This window comes from Phlebotomus papatasi, chromosome 3, assembly GCF_024763615.1.
Source record: "Phlebotomus papatasi isolate M1 chromosome 3, Ppap_2.1, whole genome shotgun sequence".
NCBI classification, from domain to species: domain Eukaryota; kingdom Metazoa; phylum Arthropoda; class Insecta; order Diptera; family Psychodidae; genus Phlebotomus; species Phlebotomus papatasi.
Window position 1 is genome coordinate 1,792,674 of NC_077224.1, and position 22,315 is coordinate 1,814,988.

Sequence of the window (22,315 nt, forward strand, 5' to 3'; positions counted from 1 at the left end):
TATATGGAAATGGCACTGAATCGCCAATTTTGTTTAAAGGTTAGCAGAATTCAGCTGAAAATACATATGTTTTCAGCTGAATTGCATTCGGTTAGCATTTGGTGCTCGCTGGGTAGTCGCCAGGATTTGAAAAAAACGATTGCTAGAATTACATTTCGAAGTCAATTTTTCCAATTTCCGCAGTAATTTCAATAAAAATTTATTGTTAGAAGCTAGAAGCCAGAGGAACCACTACTAAAGGGAAAAGTCGTTTTTGCATTTAAATCTGGCAACCCTAAAAGAGTAGCTGTGGCATTTAATTTTTAATGTTTTTAGGATTTTTAATTATTCTTGAGGAATTCTTCTTGCCTAAATTTGTTGAAAGAGGACTAATAAATATAAAAAATGCGATAACTGTGTGAACAGACAACAGACGGAATTCCCACGAGCAAAGTGGTAAATTTGCTATACTAGCGCCCTCTGCAAAGGTGCAAGAAACTGCCCGAACGCGTCCAAATATTTTGAATTTCAAATACAGTAGACTCTCTCAAATTCGGGCATATGGGACCGATATGTCTGCCGAATTAGACAGAAATTCGGGCGACAAACTTTTTGAAATGCAACAATTTTTTATTCATCTGCATATATAGATATTGAGTTTACACACTCATATATATCGTAAATTGCATAAAAATCCCTCAATAATGCAAAATCGCATCAAAATTAAGACAAACCATGCCAAATTTGAGCATATTTGATTCATTTGATAATCCTAATCAAACTTGAAAAATGACAACAAACTTTTTTCAAATGTAACCGCTGCCCGAATTAAAAAGTAGCCCGATCTTAAAAGAGCCGAATTTGCGAGAGTCTACTGTAAATATTTAAGCTCAAAAATGGCGAATTTTTAAATTCTCAAATTCATAATTGATTTTATTTATTTTTTATTCTTCCAATTTTTTTTAAGCAAAACCCTTTTGGCAATAAAAACTACAATACTCCTACGTAATATTTTTCATTAAAGCGAAAAATATTATTCATTGGTATTGTCAGAAAAATTACTTAAATTTTTGGGTTATTTTTGTCCCTATCGTTTATAGAAGCACAAAATAAACCAAATCCAGGGCAGAGCATTCTCAAATATTTTCCGTACAAAAATGTGGTATATTTTTTCTTAAGTGGTTTTTTAGTTTTGGTATAAAACCAAATTTAATCATTTTAAAACTTTTACTAAATGAAAGAGTATATAATGTTATGTTATTAGCACAAAATTTATGATTGCACGAGGATAATAGTCCTAAAACCTTTATGAAAAAGATGTAAAATTCGCATTTTTTTTGAATTTTTCTGAAAAATTTTCTATCTGTAGGGTAAGGGCTCATAATTTTGGACAGTCTGCTTATAAGCATCGGAGTTCCAAGTTTGAAGTGCGATATTTTCAATACTAATTGACATTTCTTGTTACTCTCTTTTCAGAAGGGTTGTTTAGAAATTTGGCAAGCTATTTATCGTCTTATTTTTACTGAAATTAGTTTTAATACGTTTAAAAATGAATTGATATGTAGAGGTGAATTTGACTCTTATTTTGGACAACTTGGTTATTAATTTGGACAACTTATGGTGAATGATATGGAAACTTTCCATATCATTCATTAAAGTGAGTTGACTTCGGTACTCCAAGTACGTGCGGATTCGCTCATTCCCTGGCCTTTCCGGGAGCCTTTCAACGCATTTCTCGCTACATCTCGTTCGTAGAGATGATGCTCCTTTGTTTCTCCAGGCATTTGTCCAACCAAGTCATCACAAAAGCTAAAACTTCACGAAATTTCATGAGAAAAACACCTGTCCAAAATAAGAGCCATCACCTCACCGGTAAATGTCTTAAAAAATTTCCCATTTTTCACACGAAAAATCTAATTCACAAGGCAAATCTCACTTCAGGTCAAATGTACAAATCACCACTAACGTGAATCAACACACTATTCAATGAATATTCATCATTCAAAAAGAGCGAAGAAAAATTGTTAGTACTTCACCACAGCTAAATAAGACTGAAGTAAACACGAAGTTCTGTCATATTTCTCGTAAGCAATTGCTCACACTGAATTTTCAACAAAGCAATTTCAACTCAAATCATATTCAAAATTTAACGTATTTAGTGTCAAAATCTTCCAAAAAGAACAAATATTTAGATAGAATTCATTATTCATCAAATATTGGATTAAAGATCCATAATTTTAATCAATTTATTTTTAGTGTCCAATTTTATCCTCAAAGTGTCCAAAATAAGAAACTGGACAAAATTATGAGCCTTTCCCCTAACACCAGTAAAATTTTAAATTCAATATAAATATATTCTCTGTATATGTGGCTACCATTTCGTGTTATATTATTTTTGTGGGATATAAAGCTTAAAAATAATAAAGAATTTAAGAAAAATATATCATTTGTGAATTAAAATGCTTCATCCATTAATTAATCATCCTAGACCAAATCATGCTCTATTGGACTTTCCAAGGTTAGATGTAAGACTTATCATTCATTATGTTTCTCAGTTTAATTTTTATTGTTGATTTTCAGACCGTAGTGTCTCGTCGTTAAAGGGTTAAAAAAAATATGCAAGATCCAAGCGACTCTTTTAGTGTTCCGTGTTCTCTTTTAGTGTGTAGTGGTTCCGCCGGGGTTCCGCCTCGGCCTTCCACAAAATTATGATTTTTTTTCATTTTTTTTTGAAATTTTTCAAAAAAATTCTATTTATTACTAGAAAAAAATTGAAACATTTTAAAATATATGAATTTTTGGGAATTTTGTCACTCAAAATTCTGTACAACATAAAACAATCACATCGTGATGTCCAAGACGCCTTTTATGGATATATTCCACTTGGAATAAAATGGTCAGGATGGTCAGACTGTTGACTTCATTGGATGAATTCGGGCTTACCTTCCTTGTTCCACACCTTCTTCATCTTCCGGAAGGCAAAAACCAAATAGAGACCTGAAAAGAAGCCAGCAAAGCTAGCAATTGATATGGCATTCAAAGGGGGAATTTCTTGGGAAGATAGACTCACTTGCAGCCTCCCATTCGGACTTCGAGAGAGTCCCAAGACGCCTGGAATACCTCCCATGAGAGCCAGATTTATCGAGAAACTCCTGAGCATGGCTGTAGTCATGGGGAGTTGTGCTGTTGAGATTCCCTTCGTAAAATGGTGGATATGTCTCAAGGGCTTGCATCTTCTCTATCAATCCCCTTCCACGGGGTATCATCCGTTGGTAGAAATCCCCAAAACGCTCCCTCAGTACAAGTTCAAGACCAAATTTCCGTGCTAGCTTCACCAGAGTTGGGAAATGCACGAGGAATTCGGGGCAGTCGACAACATCTTCCAGGTGGAAGTTGTACTTGGCTCCAAAAAGGGGCGGATTCTCCGTGTCACACTGAAATGTTATGCTATACACATCATTTCCGAATGTGTCAGAATCCGAGAGTTTCTTCCGTCGCATTATTTCATTGGCATCGGGAATGGTACCAATGAAAAATCCTCCGGGTTTCAGGCATTCCGATGCATTGCGTATCATGCATTCAGCCTGAGGCAGAGACTCGAAACAGTAGTGAAAGGCAAATTGGCAACTGACGAGATTGAGATCGACCGATGGGTCCCTGTAGCGCTCCCGTAGGCGATCCAGGGTGGAGTCACAGACGAAGAATTCAGCCGTAAAATCCGGAGCGAATCTCTTACTTCTGGCAGCGAGGGCTTCATATCTCGCCCTACACTGATCAATACTCACCTCTGCAATGTCTGTGCAGATTAGATGAGAGATGCCCCCCTTCTGCCACTTCAGCAGATCACCTCCCTTGCCGCAGCACATGTCCAGGACCCTCAGTGGAGCCCCAACTTGCAGACTATCCTTCACTTTCGTTGTGTACTCATTCACGAGCATACTCTTGATCCAATTGTTGAAGTTCCGGAGGTAGAAGATGCGGGATTTATTCCTCTCGGCCAGACCCTTCTCCTCCAGGGTATTGTAGTGCTTTGCCACCACTTTTGTATGCTCCCCGTCGACTTTTCTGTACTTCGCTGCACTCTCTCCATCATCCTCACGTGCTCTTTTTAAATTACTTTCAGACTTTTGGGATTCCTCAGGACCATCTTCACTAACTTCCGTTGTTTTCTGCCCAGCACTTTCCTCTATTTCAGTCATTTTCTTTGAGGAAAAATATACACAAATTTTCTGTGTAAAGTAAACACCCTTCCAGTTGTCAAATCGACAGTCCACTGGAAAAACTGGAATGTCCCGGCCAACACAGTGTTCTAGCTGCGTTAACAGCCCGGCTGACCAGGTGTTAACAGTTGGAAAACAGCTGGCTAACAACTCTGTTAACACTTTCGCGTCATTATAGGATCATATATGACCCGAGGAAAAAACAATTTTTTTGACTATTTACATTAATTGAATTCAATCGGTTTGTGCACGACATCATAATAGAAGGATGTAAGATTCATGGCTAATTTTCTCAAGACTCCAGATATTCAGGAAAAGAAAATATTTGAGATCAAAAATCACTAATTTCGAACTTTGTGAAATGACCTTTTCAACATTTTTTATAATATCAATTTATTTTCAGCAAAAAGTTCTTTAGAAACACAAAATAGAATATCCAAAGATTGTATATTGCATATTTTGATATAATAAACTACTCTCAATTTTCCAGAAAAGCGCGTAGAATTTTCCGGGTCATATATGACCCTATTGTCGGCAAGGGTAACAAGTATTTAAGGCAAGGGTAATAGTGTTTTCGTCCCAAACCTATACCGAAATGTAGTTGCGACATTGTTTTTCTTTGTGAAATGCAGGTGGAACATCTTGCTCCTGGACATTTTATCTTATATCTGATGAATTATAACATATTTTGCAATATTTTAGAGTATTCTGCAAGCGTCTCATATTGTGCAATTGTTTTGTGTGTGAATAAATATGTGGATAAGTTTATTTTTGCCAAATACCACTCAAAATATTGTGACAGTGACTGTTCAAGGGATTACCAGGAAGATTCCTTGAACACCAGGAGTACAGTGTTCATCAAGACAATCCAGTTTGCCATGGTTTTGGCCAAATTAGTAACTTCGTAACTTCAAGCAAAAAAAAACTCTTAAAAAGCCCGTGATATAGATTTTGAAAATGATATGTACACTTCCCTTGAGGACAACAGGGTCATATATGACCCGGGGTTTTTCCGAGTTTTCACACAATGGAAATTTTTTTTCTTCTCTGAACTATTATATTTGATCATAAAGCATTAGGAAAAACTCAATTTTACATGAATTCATCTGCTGAATAAAAGTGTGACGCGAAAGAGTTAAGGGCCAATCCATCTCAAGACGACCATAGGAGTACCCTTCATGGTCTCGGATGTTTTTGAATTTTACATATGTTAAAATACACGATAAAATAATATACCCCTATTTTTTTTCGCCCAAAAAAAATCCTGGCCGGAGATACATGGCGCTAAAAGATGGCGTCTCGCGCTTCATTCGTCAATTGAGATTTTTAGCAAATATTTCAAAATGCTCTATCTCGCGAACGAGTTCAGATTTCTTGTTATTCTTTTTTTATTTGAAAGATAATTTTATACTCTTTAAAACGATATACTCATTTTCATATTATCTGCTCAAGTTTTTTTGTAACGGTATTTAGAATTTTTTTTGAAAAAATATAAAAATTAATTTTTCTCAATAACCCAATTCTCAAAAATTTTCATTTTTTTCTGTTGATCAGTAACATTGAGTACTACATTCCCTGAAAAGGCGAGCTTCCACTTTTGCGCATATTTTTTTTTTAAATATTCAAAATTTCATAACATCTTCAAAAAAGAAAAAATACCAGTTAAACTCAAAATTTTGAGTTCAACTTTTCAGGAAATACAGTACTCCACAATACTTATAAACTGTTAAAAAATCAAAATTTTTCGAAATCGCGTTTTTGAAAAAAAAATTTCTTTTTTGATTTTTCAAATGAAAATGTATTTTATTGACAAATTTAGGGTCGAGTAAGTACTTTTCGCCATCTTAAGGTTTGATACCCTTGTAATTCTTATAATTTTTGTCGAAATAAAATGAAATTTCGTGTACAGATGCTTTGAAGCATTGTGTCTCTATTGAACCAAGAGACTGCTCGGGAATTTTTGGGTATCTGGTTGAAAAATTACATTTTCTGCAACAATGCACGTTTCAGTACTTTTCGCCACTTTGTAAACACTTTTTCGCCATTGTGTAAAAGTAAAAGTAAGAGCAGAATCACATTGACAGTAAAATGCTCACCGTCACCGTCAAAGCCCTCACCGTATTTCGTTGGTTTTACGCATTTTCATGTGATTCTGCCATAAAGTATAAAATTATCTTTCAAATAAAAAAAAGAATAAGAAGAAATCTCAACCAGTTCGCGAGCTAGAGCATTTTGAAATATTTGCTAAAAATATCAATTGAGTATATATTTATCAATTTATCAAAATATCAATTGAGTATTTGTATCGCTATACAGAGTCTTCTGTATAGCGAAATTTCTCAGATTTTCATCAATGTTTCTCAACTCTGTTATCTCTTTTTTTGGGTACTTACCTCATTACTTTTTACAGAACACTTGGATCAGGTCAGGAGTCAGGACACAGGATTACACTGGACTCTTCGTTATCCAGCTGAAGTGGGGACAAATGGCATGAAATTCATGCCAACCGTCACCTACTTTCCACTTGCATGAAATTGGTAACATCGGCTGTTAACATTCTGTTTACTTTTCGGTGTTGGTTATAAGAAATTCCCAGCTGGGGTATTCCGAATCCTTCGGAAATATTGTTGATTTTTTTGAAAACTTAACGAAATTGACAAAAAATTATAAATGATTTAAGAAAAGTAAAATTAATGTAAAATCCAATAATTTATCGTCGCCAATGCCATAAAAAACTATTAATTTTATATAAAAAAACATTTAGGTAAATCGAGTGGTGAATTTCTCATTCGGGATAGTGGTGAATTGGCATCGGCTGTCTGCGTGACGTCACCCTGTCAAAAAAAAATTATCAATTTTCATCGTGAAGATTTTTTTTCCTGGAGAGTTTTTCCGCATTTTCCGCCTATTTTGATACACTTTACAAATGTTAACTAGTGGAGAATATTATTAGATAGTTAGATAAATACATTTTAGGACAGAGTTCATGTGTAAAAATGATATTACTCGAAATCAATAACAAAATAGTGGAGGAAACTCTTACAGTGAAATTCAAAAATGCTCTCGCTGGGTAAGTTTTTCCATCATTTTTCCATCTTTCAATCGCTGCTGGAGTCCCCAGAGAACGCCATGGAACTGCCCAATGCTGCAGAGATGGGGATTTTGTGGTATTTTTGAGGGTGGCAAGAAAAAAGGGGGCTTGCAACATGAGGATTGTGGGCGAAAGTGGAGAGAGCATGGGTGTGATGAGTCACAAATGCGGCGAACGATATGCTCAAAATCTCCAGAAATATCAAAAGTTTTTCTCCTGGGAGGAGCTGCTATGCCTCATAGCACAGGAAGTGTCTCCTGTGGACGGACAAGTCCACCCAGAGAACACTTCCAAATCTCTCTGGCCTCCCAGGGCCCATAAAATGCTCTCCCACGGAATCAGGGCCATTTTTTGGGCGGAAAATCAACCGGTTTTCTCAGGCGGAAAGTCCCAATTCTTCAGGTATTTGCCATCAATTTTCCACCAAAAGGCGTGGAATATTTCGATGATGATGACTTTGGGGCCTCGCCTATAGCAAAATCCATATCAATTTGTTCCTGATAAGAGGACAAACTGCTCATTGCAAGTCTCACTTTCAAGGGGTGCGTCAATTCATATAAATTTGTACAAGTTTAACGAAAAACTTCACAAAGAATCGTAAACAGAAAATACCGTGTACTTAGATTACACAGAGCTTTATCTATTTTTCCCTGATAAGAATGATAATAAAAAGGGGATTTTCTTTAGGTTTCTGAACCTAGAGGTTTCTGATTTAATCAAAGAAAGAGGTATATAGTTTCGAATTTATTATTACTTGGCTGGAAAGTTTAATTAGTCGCAATTAAAAATATAAAAAAAATCCCCAAAGATACTTTGAATAGAATCCGAGCATGCCGAGCATTTGCAACCGGATTTTCCTCAAGGGAAAAGTCAATCGGAGATTGGTTTCGAAAAGCCAACAAAATGGATCAATCTTAAAAAAAAAGAAAACAGGGCAAAGACAGCAAAGACCGACATTCATAACATTCCAACTCCAATTCAATTCCCTTTTATAATCACTGATCAACTCTTAAAAATTTTTTCTTAAATATTTCATCAACAGCTGAGGTTTAAAAAAAATTAAGATGGGTTTCGATAACCGAAAGACAATTTTTCGGAAATACAGTAGACTCTCGGTAATTCCAATTATTTAAAGGCTTCTATTGGGAGCAATTTTCGTCGAAAATTTAATTTTTTTTTTCCAACCTTGCACAGAAATTTAGTTTGAAAATTCGAAATTCGAAAGCCGAGACACTTTTGGAGAATCGGGAGAATTAAACCCTCGACAGACCTGAGGATTAGTCGAGAGACGTCTTAGCACACTTATATTCGCAATAATGATTAAACTATTTTTCCATCATTTTCCACTAAACCGTCTCTCGGCTTAAGTCTCGTCTAGGGCATAACTCATTTTTTTGTATCATTTTCCTTCATTCTCTTTCTCTCGAACACTAGATAAAATTTATTGCAATATTTATTTTCAATATCCAATATTGGCAAGGATTGCCTCTACATTGCAAAGATTTATTGACATAATAGTTTCAATATTGCAATATTTGTTTCAATATGAAGCATTTTTTATTTTATTTCATTGTTTTGAATGGCTACATACTAGGCCAAATAATGTCAATAAAAATTTTCAAAGCCACATTGAAAAAAAATTTCAAATAAATTCAAAATATTAAATTAAATTTGATATTTCCTTCAATATTTTTTAATGATGTGGATTCTTCTTAATTCAGAACATCACAGAACTGCTGAGATTTCCTTGTTCATGAATGAAAACACTTCCAAGATCAAAATCCAACTCAGAACACATCTTTTCTTGCTTCCTCAAAAAATCCCAGTTTCATGAAATTTCGTTGTACATTTTGTCAAATCTTCCAAGAACCCAGATTAGTTAGCACTCCTCATCTGCTTCTTCCAGGAAATCACAGTTCCTCTGGAATTTAGTCGTGCACTTGGTCGAATACACCCAGAATATCCAAGTTGGTCAAAAGATTTCTCCTGGTTCCCTCCAGGAAATCACAGATCTTCTGGGATTTTCTTCTGTATTTTTTCCAAACCCAGTTATTCAAAAACTGAATTTTTTGAATAACTGCACAGAAATAAATTAAAAAAATATTTTGTAGGGTAAATGTCCTAATTTAAAACCATTTCCACATGCTTGAACTTTGACAGAAGATTCAACACATTAAGTTCATATCTTTTCTGAAGAGAATTACATAAATTTGCTCCTTGACTCTTCTAGAATGTTACTGTTTAGTGAAAATTCTTTAGATATAATTTTAAAACTTCTTAAATACAAGAAAAATACGCGAGTGTAAAATGCTTCTATTGGAAACAAATTAATCCAAATGGAGACAAGGGAAAGTTTCTAATTGGAGACAAACAGTGTAAATGAAACCGCGACGAAAAGCTTCCAAAACCTTGTTGAGTTGCTCCTGAGTGCAGGATTTGTTTTTATTCTTGGTCTTTTGTCCTTTCCCATCTAAAACAAAAAGAAAATCTCTCCAAGAAAATCATATTTCCGGGGTTTCCTATTGAAGCATTTGCAAACACTTCAGAAAAAAACCTTTTTGTTCACGAAAGGTACAGTAGACTCTCTCAAATTCGGGCATTTGGGACCGAAATGTCACCCGAATTAGAGAGAAATTCGGGCGACAAACTTTTTGAAATGAAACGGTTTTTTTATTCATCTGCATACGCATATTGAGTTTACACACTCATATATATCGTAAATTGCTTGAAAATCCTATAACAATGCAAATCACATCAAAACTAATGGCCTCTACACATTGGGAGCAATTTTTGTCAAAAATTGCTTTTTTGAAAGAAATTCTCTACAGCGTTGTAGGGGGAAACGTCAAATTTCTGTCAAAAACGCAATTTTTGACGGAAATTGCTCCCAATGTGTAGACGCCTTAAGACAAACCCTGCCAAATTTAAGCATATTTGAATCATTTGATAATCATAATCAAACTTGAAAAATGACAACAAATGTTTTTCAAATGTAACTGCTGCCCGAATTAAAAAGTAGCCCGATCTTAAAAGCGCCGAATTAGCGAAAGTCTATCGTAATTATTTCACTTGAAAACTTCACGTACCGTTAACAATAAAGATTAACACTTAATTTCACATGATTTTGCCAGAAATATTACGTAAATGTAAGAAAAAACGAATAAATAACAATCACCGTGTTGTCTTTTTCATTGGAAAACATAGTCGATCGATGAAAAATTCAATGGTGAAAAGATACACTTTTAATTTTTCTGAGAAATTAACAAATTAAAATTTGTGAATATGAGTGGATTTTCGCTTTATTTGGAGCAAAATTAACTAAATAATGAAACTATGGTATAGAAAATATATAAATATAATAATTTAGTACTGTAATTTATCATGAAAACAATGACGTTTCTATTTGGAGTAGCGAAAAATTTCCAATTGGAGCAGGTTTTGAATTAGATTAATTTACCCAATTTACCATACTACCGCCTTAATTGTAATTTTCCAAATATTATTATTCGCTGTACAATTTGTACAATTATTTGTGCGATGAATGCCCCAAAATCCTTCCCGTTTGTGGTGCCGGGCGGAATAAAAGTTGGTTAAAAAAGAAAAAGAGAAAGAAAAGAAGAGTGTGAGGGAGAGATGTTTGGTGTAATGTGTAATTATGCTGTGCTTCTGTCTAACGAAGCATAACTCTGTGGTGCAGCAGTTTCGCGGAAATCCAGCAAACCTTGAAAGATCTCAATGACTTCACACCCACAAAACCATACTCACGCCGGCCTCTCTTTCGCGTGTATCTCTTCCCTTTTGCAGGCAGAGACCAGAGTCGATTGATGTCAAAGTGGCGGACTTTGATGGGGTGCTCTTCCACATTTCCAATGTGAATGGAGACAAGACTAAAGTTAGGGTGAGTTTCTTTTCTTCTCCCTGGTACCAGAATGAAATGTAAAAAAAGGGAATTTTTTCTGGGTTTTTGTTCCAATCGTGTAGACGAGTATATCGCTCAAGTTCTACAAACAGCTCCAGGAACATGGAGCCGATGAGTTACTGCGGCGAGAATATGGAGATTTGCTCACAGACACTGAAGATGGGTACAATGTATCAGTGTTGATTGATTTGGAAAATATTCCGGATGATTGGGAGGCAGTAGCCCAAAGAATTGGACTGCTCAAGAGAAATTGCTTTGCTTCGGTGTTCGAGAAGTACTTTGACTTCCAGGAACAAGGGGAAGAGGGTCAGAAACGAGCTGTCATCAATTATCGCAATGATGAGACGATGTATGTGGAGGCCAAGGCTGATCGTGTCACTGTCGTCTTCAGCACAATCTTTCGCGATGAGGACGATGTGGTACTGGGTAAAGTGTTCATGCAGGAACTTCGTGAGGGCCGACGAGCATCTCATACGGCACCCCAAGTACTGTTCTCTCATAGAGAACCACCCTTGGAACTGGCCAATTCTGATGCACGTGTAGGAGATAACATCGGCTATGTCACCTTTGGTAAGGGCTCCTCCTGATCCTTCACTGAGAAAAAAACGAGGGTGCGATTAACTTTTTTTCCTCAGAACTTTAACACTTTTCGGGTGTAAAAATATATCAACATTTTTTAATGTTAATTTTACACCTTTTTAAGGGTAAAATTAACATGAAAAAGGGTAACTTGAACCCCTAATACACCTGAAAAGGGTAATATTTACACCGATTTCGGATAAATACTGCAGGGTAAAATAAACCTTTCCTTGCAGGGTAAATGTTAATTTTACTCTGCATTATTGATCCGAAATCGGTGTAAATATTATGATTTTTAGGTATATTAGGGGTTAAAGTTACCCTTTTTCATATTAATTTTACCCTTAAAAAGGTGTAAAATTAACATTAAAAATTTTTGATATATTTTTACACCTAAAACGTGTTAAAATTATGAGGAAAAAAAAGTGAATCGCCATTTTTTCTCAGTGTAATTTCTAAAAACTAATCCTTAAGGACTGGCAGGGCTGGCATGTACTAATTATTTCCATTTTCCTTCCACAGTCCTCTTCCCACGACACACAAATAAAGAGACACGGGATAATACGATAAATTTGATACACATGTTCCGGCACTATTTGCACTATCATATTAAGGTGAGTTTACCATCTTTTACTATTTACGAAAATATGCATGTTGTTTTTTAAAATATGGACAGCTTCAGATGGGCAAATAGAAAATGAAGAACACTTCTTCTTGATTGTTTTCTTTTGCCCATCTAAAACAGTGAGGAAATCTCAAAATTTCGAATTAGAAATTATACCAAATTATTCTGTTAGGGCTTTCAGGTTTTGCACATTACTCTATCTATAGCTTCGAACACTTCATTTTTTTCCCATAATTCTTTAATGTTTTTAAAAAGCTTTTCCCTGGTTTATTAAAAAAAAATTCGTAAAAAATCCTGATTAAACTCTATGAAGAAATAAGTTTTAAGTTCCTTGAAAAAATAATTAAAAAAAATAATATTTTCCATAATTTATTTAATTTTCATTTTATTTGCTTTTAAAAATTTAGAATAAAATTTTAATCTGTAAAAAAGCCCAGCCCAAAACTTGATAAGAGGATTAATACTTGGAAGCTTTATCGTAAATATACTTAAAACAAGAAAGGACAGTGGGCAGAAATGTGTGGGAGCTGGTCCAGCCCTTCGCCAGAGATGGGACTAGGCCCATTTTGTAGATATTGTTGTATGACTTAAAAATTGCCAAGACCCGTGTCAGAAAGGACTGTCAGTCCTTGAGAAATTAGCGATATCCTTCTGAAAATTCACAACTTTGTCAATTTATTACTCGAAAAGGGCTTAACCGATCTTAATGAAATTCGGGTCAAGTTAATGTGCGACCTAAGCTTTAAATATACACTCAGTCCCGGGATTATGCACATTTTCGGGACCGAAAAAACGTGCGCAATGGCATTATGCATCGAAAAAAACTGTATACTTGCAGGGGCTTTCTTTTGAGTAAATCGGCCGTAGAACGAATTTTGTGCGGAGTAAAAGTAGTTCAACCAAAAAGATTCAACTTTTTAATAGAAATGCATTAAGAAATAGTACTTTTTGGCCAGAGATCTTCAATAAATAGTTAGAATATTTAAAAAAATTATATTAATAAAAGAAATTAAAGTTTTATTCTGAAAAAGAAGCATAGTTTTTTTCGAATTTCCCGCGCCACAAAATAGTATACATTCAGGCGTAATTCAAAAATGATTTCATAAATTGACTCCCAATTGTAAGCAAACATGCATAATTGTATGTGCATAATTCCGTCAGGTGCATAATCCCGAAGTGCATAATGTCGGGACAGAGTGTAACGGATCTTAATAAAATTCAGATCAAAGTTAATGTGCGACCTAAGCTTTAAATGATATATTTTTAGATTTTACCCTTGACTATTTTATCTGGTGGCTCCCATACAAACTAATGGCGTTTTAAAGCATTCGACGATTACGGGACAATAAAATGAAGAAAAAATCGTATGACAGGAAACCATTGGTAATTTGGGAGTCCTTGGTGTGTCTTTAACATATCTCTCGAAGAAACTTATAGTTCGTCGCGTCAAGTTTCTGTGATATCTTAAAATAAAAGTTCTTAAAAATAGGTAGAATTATTTTTATGAAACTTGTTTTCTTTCTCGATAACGGTATATTGTAAGTTGTCAGTGCCAAAGGAGAACTCAAGGAATATTTTCCTAGAAGAAACCATACCCCTATATGTCCGTTTTCCTTGTAGTTATTCAGATTTTCCTCAAATACCCTCGAATGTCCTTTAATTCCATTAGAAGTATTGCGTCGTTGTGTCTCCTTTAAAGAAATATTCTCCTTAAAAAAGGTGCCAGGGTTACTGAAAATCATAGGGTTGGAAATGTACCGTTACCAAAGAAATTTTAACAAAAGGCTCAGAGTATACAGTAGACTCTCACTCAATCGGCTCTTTTTCAATTGGGCGCAAAATTTTGTTGACAATTTTTACGTTTGATTTTAAAGCAAATTTGTTCAAATTCGCTGTATTTCCGCTGTATTTCTCCTGTATTTCGCTGTATTTATTATTTATAATGATTTTGATGCCCAAATCTCTCGATAATTTGGATGACATTTTGCCCCATTTGCCCGATTGAGAGAGAGTCTACTGTAATTAGAATGGGAGATAGAGGCCGGTCAATTTTAGAACTTTGACCCCTTATAGTTCGGGTCAGGGGTTATCGATCGACTTAAGTATTTTTTTGCTCGTTAGGTATAATATGCGGCTACAACATACTAAAATTTGAGCCCAATGAACAATGGAGTTTTCGAGTTATTTTACTTAGAAAATTTAAAAGTTTTCTTTTTAATAATAGCGCCTCTAGCGGTAGTTTTTTTGAACTTTCGATGTTAGAAGGGGAAGTGGCATTTCGCGAGAGGTTTGCAACATGCCGTCACCTTTTAAATTCTAACAATTAGAACCGGAGTAATGGTCATTATAAGAAAAATTTTTTGGACCCTTATAGCTCGGGTCAGGGAGGTCAGGGCACCTTAAGTTTGGTACTGATTGAAAGTTTTAGGGTTCAGCCATAACATACTAAAGTTGCAATTTTCACCAGATATAAATAACCTTTTCCGGAAACCGCAAGTCAATATCTTTTTTAATTGTATTGAATTGAATTGAATTGTCGGGATTATAGTAGGTAAGATTGTTAAGAATGTCACCTAGTTCATTGCAATTAAAATTGCTAAATAGATAAAGCTACAATTGGGTTCTTTAGTTACAAATTCGATTTATTTACAAGTTGCTTTCTTGCTGACTTGAGATTTCTCTTTTCGTTTTCCACAAAGAATAATGTTGTAAATATTATTGAAGTTTTATTTAAAAATTCAACAAATTATACTCTTTTGTCTTCTTATTTCTTCCTTTCTTATTTGAAATGCAAAAAAAAGGTTTAATAGTTAATTTGTGAAGATGATGGTTGATTGATATGATATAATGTTTAGATATAATTTTTTGCTGAAGAGTTAGAAATGTTTGTATAATCAAACTGACATGTGGAATTGTTTGCAGTGTTCGAAGGCATACATCCACTCGAGAATGCGAGCTAAAACAACAGAATTCCTCAAGGTGCTCAACCGAGCTCGTCCTGAGCCAAAAATTACAGAAAAGAAAACCATTACGTGAGTTTTATTTTTATTATCTTTATATTTCCTCTATATTTTTTTTCTCTACAAGATAAATAACATTTTTTCTTGTTGATTTTGCAGTGGTAGAACTTTTGTTAGGAAGGAATGATCATGGGAATTCATCTAGTTTCACTAATAAACTTTGAAAAACAAAAGCATGTATGATAGGGAAGGCATTTGATAAAAAAAAGAAAGAAGTTTAGAAAAAAAGAAATTAAAAAGTTACAATGAGAAATTTTGATGCAGATAACAGAAAATGTCGAGTAATTAGTAATTTAAATGAAATATTTTTCATTAATCTTTAAAAAAAAGGAGAAAAAAATAATAGAATTTCAATGGACAAATGCAGAAGATGAAATCATTTTACATTTTTAGTCACACTGTTCACAACATTATTGTAAAATGTGATTCTTAATTTTTATTTTAATCCTCAGTTTATTTTAAATCAATAAAAAAATGTATAGTTCGGCAATGGCGAAATGCTAATAGACACAGAATTCCAATGATTCAGATTATGATCGTATTGTAATGTGAGAAATTTTCGTGCATTTTAACGTTTTCAGAAAATGATGAAGAGGTGTTTACATAACTCTTCGGCATTACTTTACATTACCGTCACGTTTTTTTCTTCTAAATTTCTTACTTTCCAAAGAGACTAGGGTTAAATTTTCTGAAATATTTCATCTACGAATTATTTTAGGCCCCGCCCCATAAAGAGTTGTGATCAAATTTGGTTTTACTTTATATTTGGTATTGTTGGTAAGATTTCGCGGTCCTTTCCTTCCATATCAGGTCCTTCATATAAAATTATTTGATTAGACTGATTAGACTATTCTACACAGTAAATACGAGTTGAGATTTCCTTTGTTGGAATCCAGAAAATTAAAGGATAATCGTTGTAATTTTCCAATGTAAAAAGTACTACGATTATCATGTACAACGGGACTAACACGATAATCGTGGTAATATTTCACAAGATTATCGGAGCAGAACATTAATTTTTCAACCGAAAGTACAACGAATACAATGATTATCATTTGGAATTTCAACTTTCGAGTTACTTTTACTTGAATTGAAATAATATTTGCTCGTTTGCACGATAATATTCTTAAAATTCAAGTTTCAGTTGGATATGAACACTAACGCCAATCATTGGAAATATTACAACGATAATAGTTATATTACTATTATTATATTTTCCTTAGTTGAATTCGTTGAATTCCAAAAAAAATCACACGATAATCGTTGTAATTTTTCAATGTAAAAAGTACTACGATTATCGAGTGTAATGGGAGTAACACGATTATACTACTAGTTATATTTTCTACGATTTATCGTAGCAAATTGTTCATTTTTCAATTTTTTCAAGTAAAACAACTGCAACGATTATCATTTGCTATTTTAATTTTCTGGTTGACTATTACAATAATTATCGTTTTATTTTCGGGTATACAAACTGATCTTTACTCGTCTTTACGATAATACACAGTTCTATGATAATCATTGGAAATATTACAACGATGATCGTTACACTTCCATTGCACAGTAAAAAAGAGTTGAAATTTCCTTAGTTGAATTCCAAAAAAATCACGCGATAATCGTTGTAATCTTCCTATGTATACAGTACTACGATTATTGTGTGTAATGGAAGTAACACGATTATACTACTACACAGTAAAAAATAATTACAACGATTATAGCGTGTAATGGGAGAGCATTGATAATTGTAGTAAATTTGCAACGATTATCGTAGTAAGCAAAATCGAAAAGCAAACAAGTTGAATTTTCATAGTTGAAAAGCAAACTAAGTTGAATTTACCTTCAACAATTGTACTGAAATTACACAAAATAAAAAGAAGAAGAATGAGTTCAAACGAAATTAGTTGAAAGTTGAACTTTTTGCTGCGATAATTGATTGAAAAATTACTACGAAAATCGAATTGATTCTATTACACGCGATAATCGTGGAAATTTTCAATCAGTCAGTTAAATGAAGTTTATGCCATTTTGTTGCTTCATTTTATTACTATTATAGTAATTATTACTACTATTTATTGTACGTAGGCCATTACCGAGAGTTTAATTTTACTAGTTTTGCAATCTAAATGATTCCTTTGTACTTGAAAGTTGATTTTTTTAGTGGTTTGTAATTCGAAATTTCAACTAGTTCAATTCAACTAATGGAATTCAACCTGCCAATTTCATCTCGTTTTTACTCTGTAGTTATATTTGCTACAATTTATTGTAGCAAATGTTTCATTTTTTAATTTTCTGGTTGACTTGTTACAACGATTATCGTTTTATTTTCGTCAATTTAACTGATCTTTACTCGTCTTTACGATAATCGTTGTAAAATTTAACTTCAATTGAAATATAAACAGTTCTATGATAATAATTTAAAATGTTACAACGATAATCGTTATACTTCCATTGCGCAGTAAAAAAAAGAGTCGAAATTTCTTTAGTTGAGTTCCAAAAAAACGCGCGATAATCGTTGTAATTTACTGTTGTAAAAAGTACTACGATTAATGTGTGTTTTGGGACTAACACGATTATCCCGGTTATATTTACAGCTATTATCATTTGATATTTCAATTTTCTGGTTGATTATTACAGCGTTTATTGTTTTATTTTCGAAAATTCAACTAGTCTATACTTGGTTTTACGATAATTTTCGTAAAATTAAAAATTCAGGTGAAAACTGAACACCGCTACGATAATTATTGAAAATATTACAAGGATAATCGTTATAATTCCATTGAACAGTAAAACAAGTTGAAATTTCCGTAGTTCAATTAAAAAAAAAAAACACAGAATGACCATTGTAATTTACCATTCTAAAAATACTACGATTATCCTATGCAATAGGAGTAAAATAATTAATTATCTTGTGCAATAGGAACGAGTGACACGATTATAAATAGTAATATTCCCGAAGATTATCCAGGCACAATGTTCAAATTTTAACTTCTTAGGTGACTATTACAACTATTACAACGATTATCCTTTTTTTTTTGTTCTTAATAATTCAGGTAGAAAATTTTCACTAATCTACTCGTTTTTACGGTAATCTTTGTTAAATTCAACTTCCGGTGGAGTAGTGAACAATGCTACGAAAATCACTGGAAATATTACTAGGATAACAGTTTTATTATCATTACATACGATAATCATAGTGCTTTTTTACATGTACTGTTTGTGAAATCTTTTTGTCGACCCCTTTTAGAATTTTTTCAATTATGAAGTGAATATCAAAAAGCCCAGAAAAGCTGTAATTCATATCTAAATTGGGAATATTAAGCATCAGCAGCGAACTGTTGAAGAACTGAAGTTTTTCAATAACTGCACAGAAATAAATCAGTTTTTTAAGCAGTCCAGGGTTCAATTGGAGGACTATTGTTTTCACGAATCTGCAACCAATGCATTTAAGTAACTTTGTGTCAAATTTGAGTTATCTTGTAATAAGGGTTCAGAAGTTATAATAAAATTAATTCCCGTTTTTCCTAAACATGGCGATAAGTGGTTAGTCCACCCTATAGAAAATTATATAAATAATAATTTAGTACTGTATTTATCGTGAAAATAATGACGTTTCCATTTAGAGTAGCGAAAAGTTTCCATTTGGAGTAGGTTTTGAATTAGCTTAATTTACCCTAAATGTTTGTGAATTTCCACTAAAATTATTTTTTAAATTACTTTTTCTGTGTAGTGCTCAGCGCACAATAATTTTTGTTTTGTAAACATGTTTTTCACATTTCAATGAGAGTGAATGAAACGTAGATCTAGTCATCTCGCTCTCTCTCATAGGAAATTATGAAAACATGTTTACAAACAAAAGTTATTGTGTGTTGCCCATGACGTTAAAAGGGGGCGTTGTCTACGAAATATGGGCGGAGCTTATTTGACAGTTCAGTATAAAAGATCTCCAAGTAAGAAATTTAAAAGAAAAACACAGTTAAAAGGTAAATGTGTCTGCTCTTTTCTCGTCTAACAATGTAAGTGAACAATCGACAACTGATGAAAAATATTCAATTAAAAATTTACCTAATATGAAAAAAAAGAAACGTAGTATTAAATAAGTATGTTGACTATTTGTTAATATAGAAATGAGAAAAAAATACTATATATTCTTAATATAAAAGGAAATGCAAGCGATAGAATGGAAATAATGAACAGTTTTCTCTAGAATGCCCCATTTATGATAATGAAAAACTCAACAATCACTAATTCACACCTCCTTAAGCACTTAACTAAGAAAGAAGACATTTAATAAAAAAGATTACTAAAAAAAAAAGAAAAATGCTACATTTAGAGGACAAGATGAAAACAAGTAAATACTGTAATAACTAGAAATTTCTTATATTTAGCAGAGGAAGAGGGAGAAGGAGAGAAATCTATCGCAAAAAAATCTGCACAAAAAAAACTGATGGATACAAAGTATATAAAAGAAAGAATATTGACACGGACTAATAAATATAATTGTATAATTTCTTTTTCCCGGAAAGAGAAAAAAAAAAGTGTGAAGTGTGTCAAAGCTGCCAAAAAATCCCAGATTATCTTTAAAATTTTACATCAATTATGAGAATAACATTTAAAAAGAAAATGAAAAGATAAAAGAATTCTAGCGCGAAATGATACAATGTAATGGATTAATGGTAAAAATTAAAATGTTTATTTGATATCACTCCTGCGTGAGTCTCTAATTCGGAATTGAAAAAGCCTCAAACCCGAACACCATTTTTGGGTGACTTGCCGTCGAAAATGTTGACTTTTCCGGAAGTGGCGTCAATGGGCCCGAGAAAATCCGCACGAACTCGCTCAATGGCTTTATTCAGGGGGAAGGTGGAAAACATAGTCACAATAAAAGTGTCTTCTCCTTTAAGCCCTTTTAGTCAATGTACCTTTCTGCAGATCCATGTCATCCATTTCGGAATTGTGAATACACGCTAGGCGTTCCCTGAATTTCCTGGCAATTTTTCTTCGCTGATAATCAGCCTCAATGTCCTGCTTTGTCCTTGGAATCCGAAATCGGAAGCAACAGCACAAGACAATGACTACAAAGAGACAAGTAAGAACTCTCTTGAGAATCCCAGATCACACAACTTAGAGATTGATTTTTTACTAAAGCTCAGAGCTCCGGAGACACACAAAAATATCAACTGCCACCAGCGAAAACCACCAAGAGCCTCCTTTTCCAGCCAATCTGGCTCGTCGTTCATCGTGGACAGCAGACAACTGAGCATGATTCCTTTCGTAAATTAATATGCGACAATTGGATGAATAAGGAGTGGCTCGGGCGCACCCCATGCTGATTATTCATCATTTTCTTCACCTCTCTTTCGTACTCTCCCCGGTTGGCTTTTTCTAAGCTCTCCTCCCTTCTGTTTCAAGCTCATAAGGGCCATGTGCATCAATCGACTGACTCCCTGGGGCGCTATCAGCCTTCAGAATTAAAGAGAAGGTCCATTTTTTTCTATTTTAAATTCTGCAAAAATTTTTTAATTACAGGAAGTTCCGCTTTGAATGAATTTTTCAAATAAGTTACACACAAAATTGCCCTTCTAATTAAAACATTTTATTTAGAATTGTACTGATTAGTGCAAGAGCCAAGCTGGAACTGACTCAGTGGCGGAGGAACTGCAAGTGCCCTATGAAGAAATTTGCTTATTAATCAAATATTCGCGAACTGGACTTTGATATGAAAGAGTTAGCGACAGAATTGCATATCTGCAAGAGATATCTTTGGGATAAGTTATGGAAACGCCGTGATGTATGCAATATATTTTTGGCGCCAATTTTCAGCCTATTTTCAGCGCCAACCAAGGGGGAGATATTAGTCGAAAAATCGTGTACACCACTTCCAGCACTTCATGAATTTATATGGAAAACGTCAAAGACTTCCACACTTCCGGAAGTGCCATAGGTGATTTCCAGCACTTCTGCACTACTAAGCACTTCCAGGCACTTTCTGAATTTATATGGAAAACGTCAAAGACTTCCACACTTCCGGAAGTGCCATAGGTAATTTCCAGCACTTCTAAGCACTTCCAGGCACTTTCTGGCGTTTGAATTTAAAAGAAACGACTAAAATCTAATGTGAATTTTCTTCAACAGCTGGATTCTAATTCTTGACGACTTTATTCGATATCGCAATTGCATTTTAATTCAACTGAAAATAGAATCTCAATTTTAATAATTTCTCTCGGATGGTTGATTTTTATAATAAATCTGGAAAAGTTGTTCATGCGGAATTGTTCTGAAAACGTCAGTGATATATTATAAAATTTATTTTTTTCACGAAGAACAAATATTTCAAAATAAAAAATAGTATTCAAAAGACATAATGAATCAAGAAATGTGCATAGAGACAAACAGTGTGTCATCACTTAATTATTTTTTTTAATTAAACAAAACTGAAACGTTTATTTTGAAAATCTTCTTACTTTATCCAAAGCTCAATCTTTAATTTTAGTTTATTTTTATTATTTAGTTTTATTGGATGATTGCATAAGTTCATGAGCCACTTTCACAGGTGTGACTAAAATATATCCTTTAGCTTAATCCTGAAATTAGCTCTTAGTAGTAGGCAATTCATATCAAATTCTTTCAGTCTGTTTTCTCTCAAGCCGGAACTCTGTAAGTTCTTAATTAGGGATTTTTTACTGCTCGAACTCTACGGAGAGAGCAGTATATAATCCTTCGATTTTTTCACCCCCCAAGATTTCCACATTCCACCCCCCGGAGACACCTTTTCTCAACAAATCTTGACGTTTCAGACGATTTCTGAGTGAGAAATGTCGTCACGCTGTGTTTGTCTGCTTGTCAGTCTGTCCATCTGTCCATCCGGCTGTCGCCAGCTCCCTG

At 33.9% G+C, this 22,315-nt stretch overlaps 3 protein-coding genes across 3 annotated transcripts; 1 reads left to right on the top strand and 2 right to left on the bottom strand.

The window, feature by feature from the left end:
• Positions 1–1,260: 1,260 nt before the first annotated feature.
• LOC129806436 (mRNA cap guanine-N7 methyltransferase) lies at positions 1,261–4,282 on the bottom strand. Its single transcript, XM_055855028.1, has 2 exons — positions 3,050–4,282; positions 1,261–2,976 (listed from the first exon to the last, which is right to left on the bottom strand). Exons 1-2 carry the CDS (start codon positions 4,176–4,178, stop codon positions 2,900–2,902), a joined length of 1,206 nt encoding a protein of 401 aa, XP_055711003.1. The 5' UTR covers positions 4,179–4,282; the 3' UTR covers positions 1,261–2,899.
• A 2,704-nt stretch (positions 4,283–6,986) lies between these two features.
• Positions 6,987–20,135, top strand: LOC129806444 (probable actin-related protein 2/3 complex subunit 2). Its single transcript, XM_055855038.1, has 6 exons — positions 6,987–7,269; positions 11,095–11,188; positions 11,272–11,779; positions 12,311–12,402; positions 15,336–15,445; positions 15,533–20,135. The coding sequence occupies exons 1-6, from the start codon at positions 7,196–7,198 to the stop codon at positions 15,558–15,560; spliced, it is 906 nt and encodes a 301-aa protein (XP_055711013.1). The 5' UTR covers positions 6,987–7,195; the 3' UTR covers positions 15,561–20,135.
• A 37-nt stretch (positions 20,136–20,172) lies between these two features.
• LOC129805168 (transmembrane inner ear expressed protein) lies at positions 20,173–20,694 on the bottom strand. Its single transcript, XM_055852923.1, has 3 exons — positions 20,574–20,694; positions 20,353–20,505; positions 20,173–20,276 (listed from the first exon to the last, which is right to left on the bottom strand). The coding sequence occupies exons 1-3, from the start codon at positions 20,692–20,694 to the stop codon at positions 20,173–20,175; spliced, it is 378 nt and encodes a 125-aa protein (XP_055708898.1).
• Between the last annotated feature and the right edge of the window lie 1,621 nt (positions 20,695–22,315).

What these genes read in the sequence shown, in the direction of transcription:
- LOC129806436 (XM_055855028.1), bottom strand. Translation starts at nt 4,178, where the DNA reads ATGACTGAAATAGAGGAAAGTGCTGGGCAGAAAACAACGGAAGTTAGT. An exon ending in GTCCGAATGGGAGGCTGCAA is followed by an intron (nt 2,977 to 3,049) that starts GTGAGTCTATCT and finishes GCTTCTTTTCAG; the next exon opens with GTCTCTATTTGGTTTTTGCC.
- LOC129806444 (XM_055855038.1), top strand. Translation starts at nt 7,196, where the DNA reads ATGATATTACTCGAAATCAATAACAAAATAGTGGAGGAAACTCTTACA. An exon ending in GAGACAAGACTAAAGTTAGG is followed by an intron (nt 11,189 to 11,271) that starts GTGAGTTTCTTT and finishes CCAATCGTGTAG; the next exon opens with ACGAGTATATCGCTCAAGTT. An exon ending in ACAGAAAAGAAAACCATTAC is followed by an intron (nt 15,446 to 15,532) that starts GTGAGTTTTATT and finishes TTGATTTTGCAG; the next exon opens with TGGTAGAACTTTTGTTAGGA.
- LOC129805168 (XM_055852923.1), bottom strand. Translation starts at nt 20,694, where the DNA reads ATGCTCAGTTGTCTGCTGTCCACGATGAACGACGAGCCAGATTGGCTG. An exon ending in CTCCGGAGCTCTGAGCTTTA is followed by an intron (nt 20,506 to 20,573) that starts GTAAAAAATCAA and finishes GTCTCTTTGTAG; the next exon opens with TCATTGTCTTGTGCTGTTGC. An exon ending in TGACATGGATCTGCAGAAAG is followed by an intron (nt 20,277 to 20,352) that starts GTACATTGACTA and finishes CCCTGAATAAAG; the next exon opens with CCATTGAGCGAGTTCGTGCG.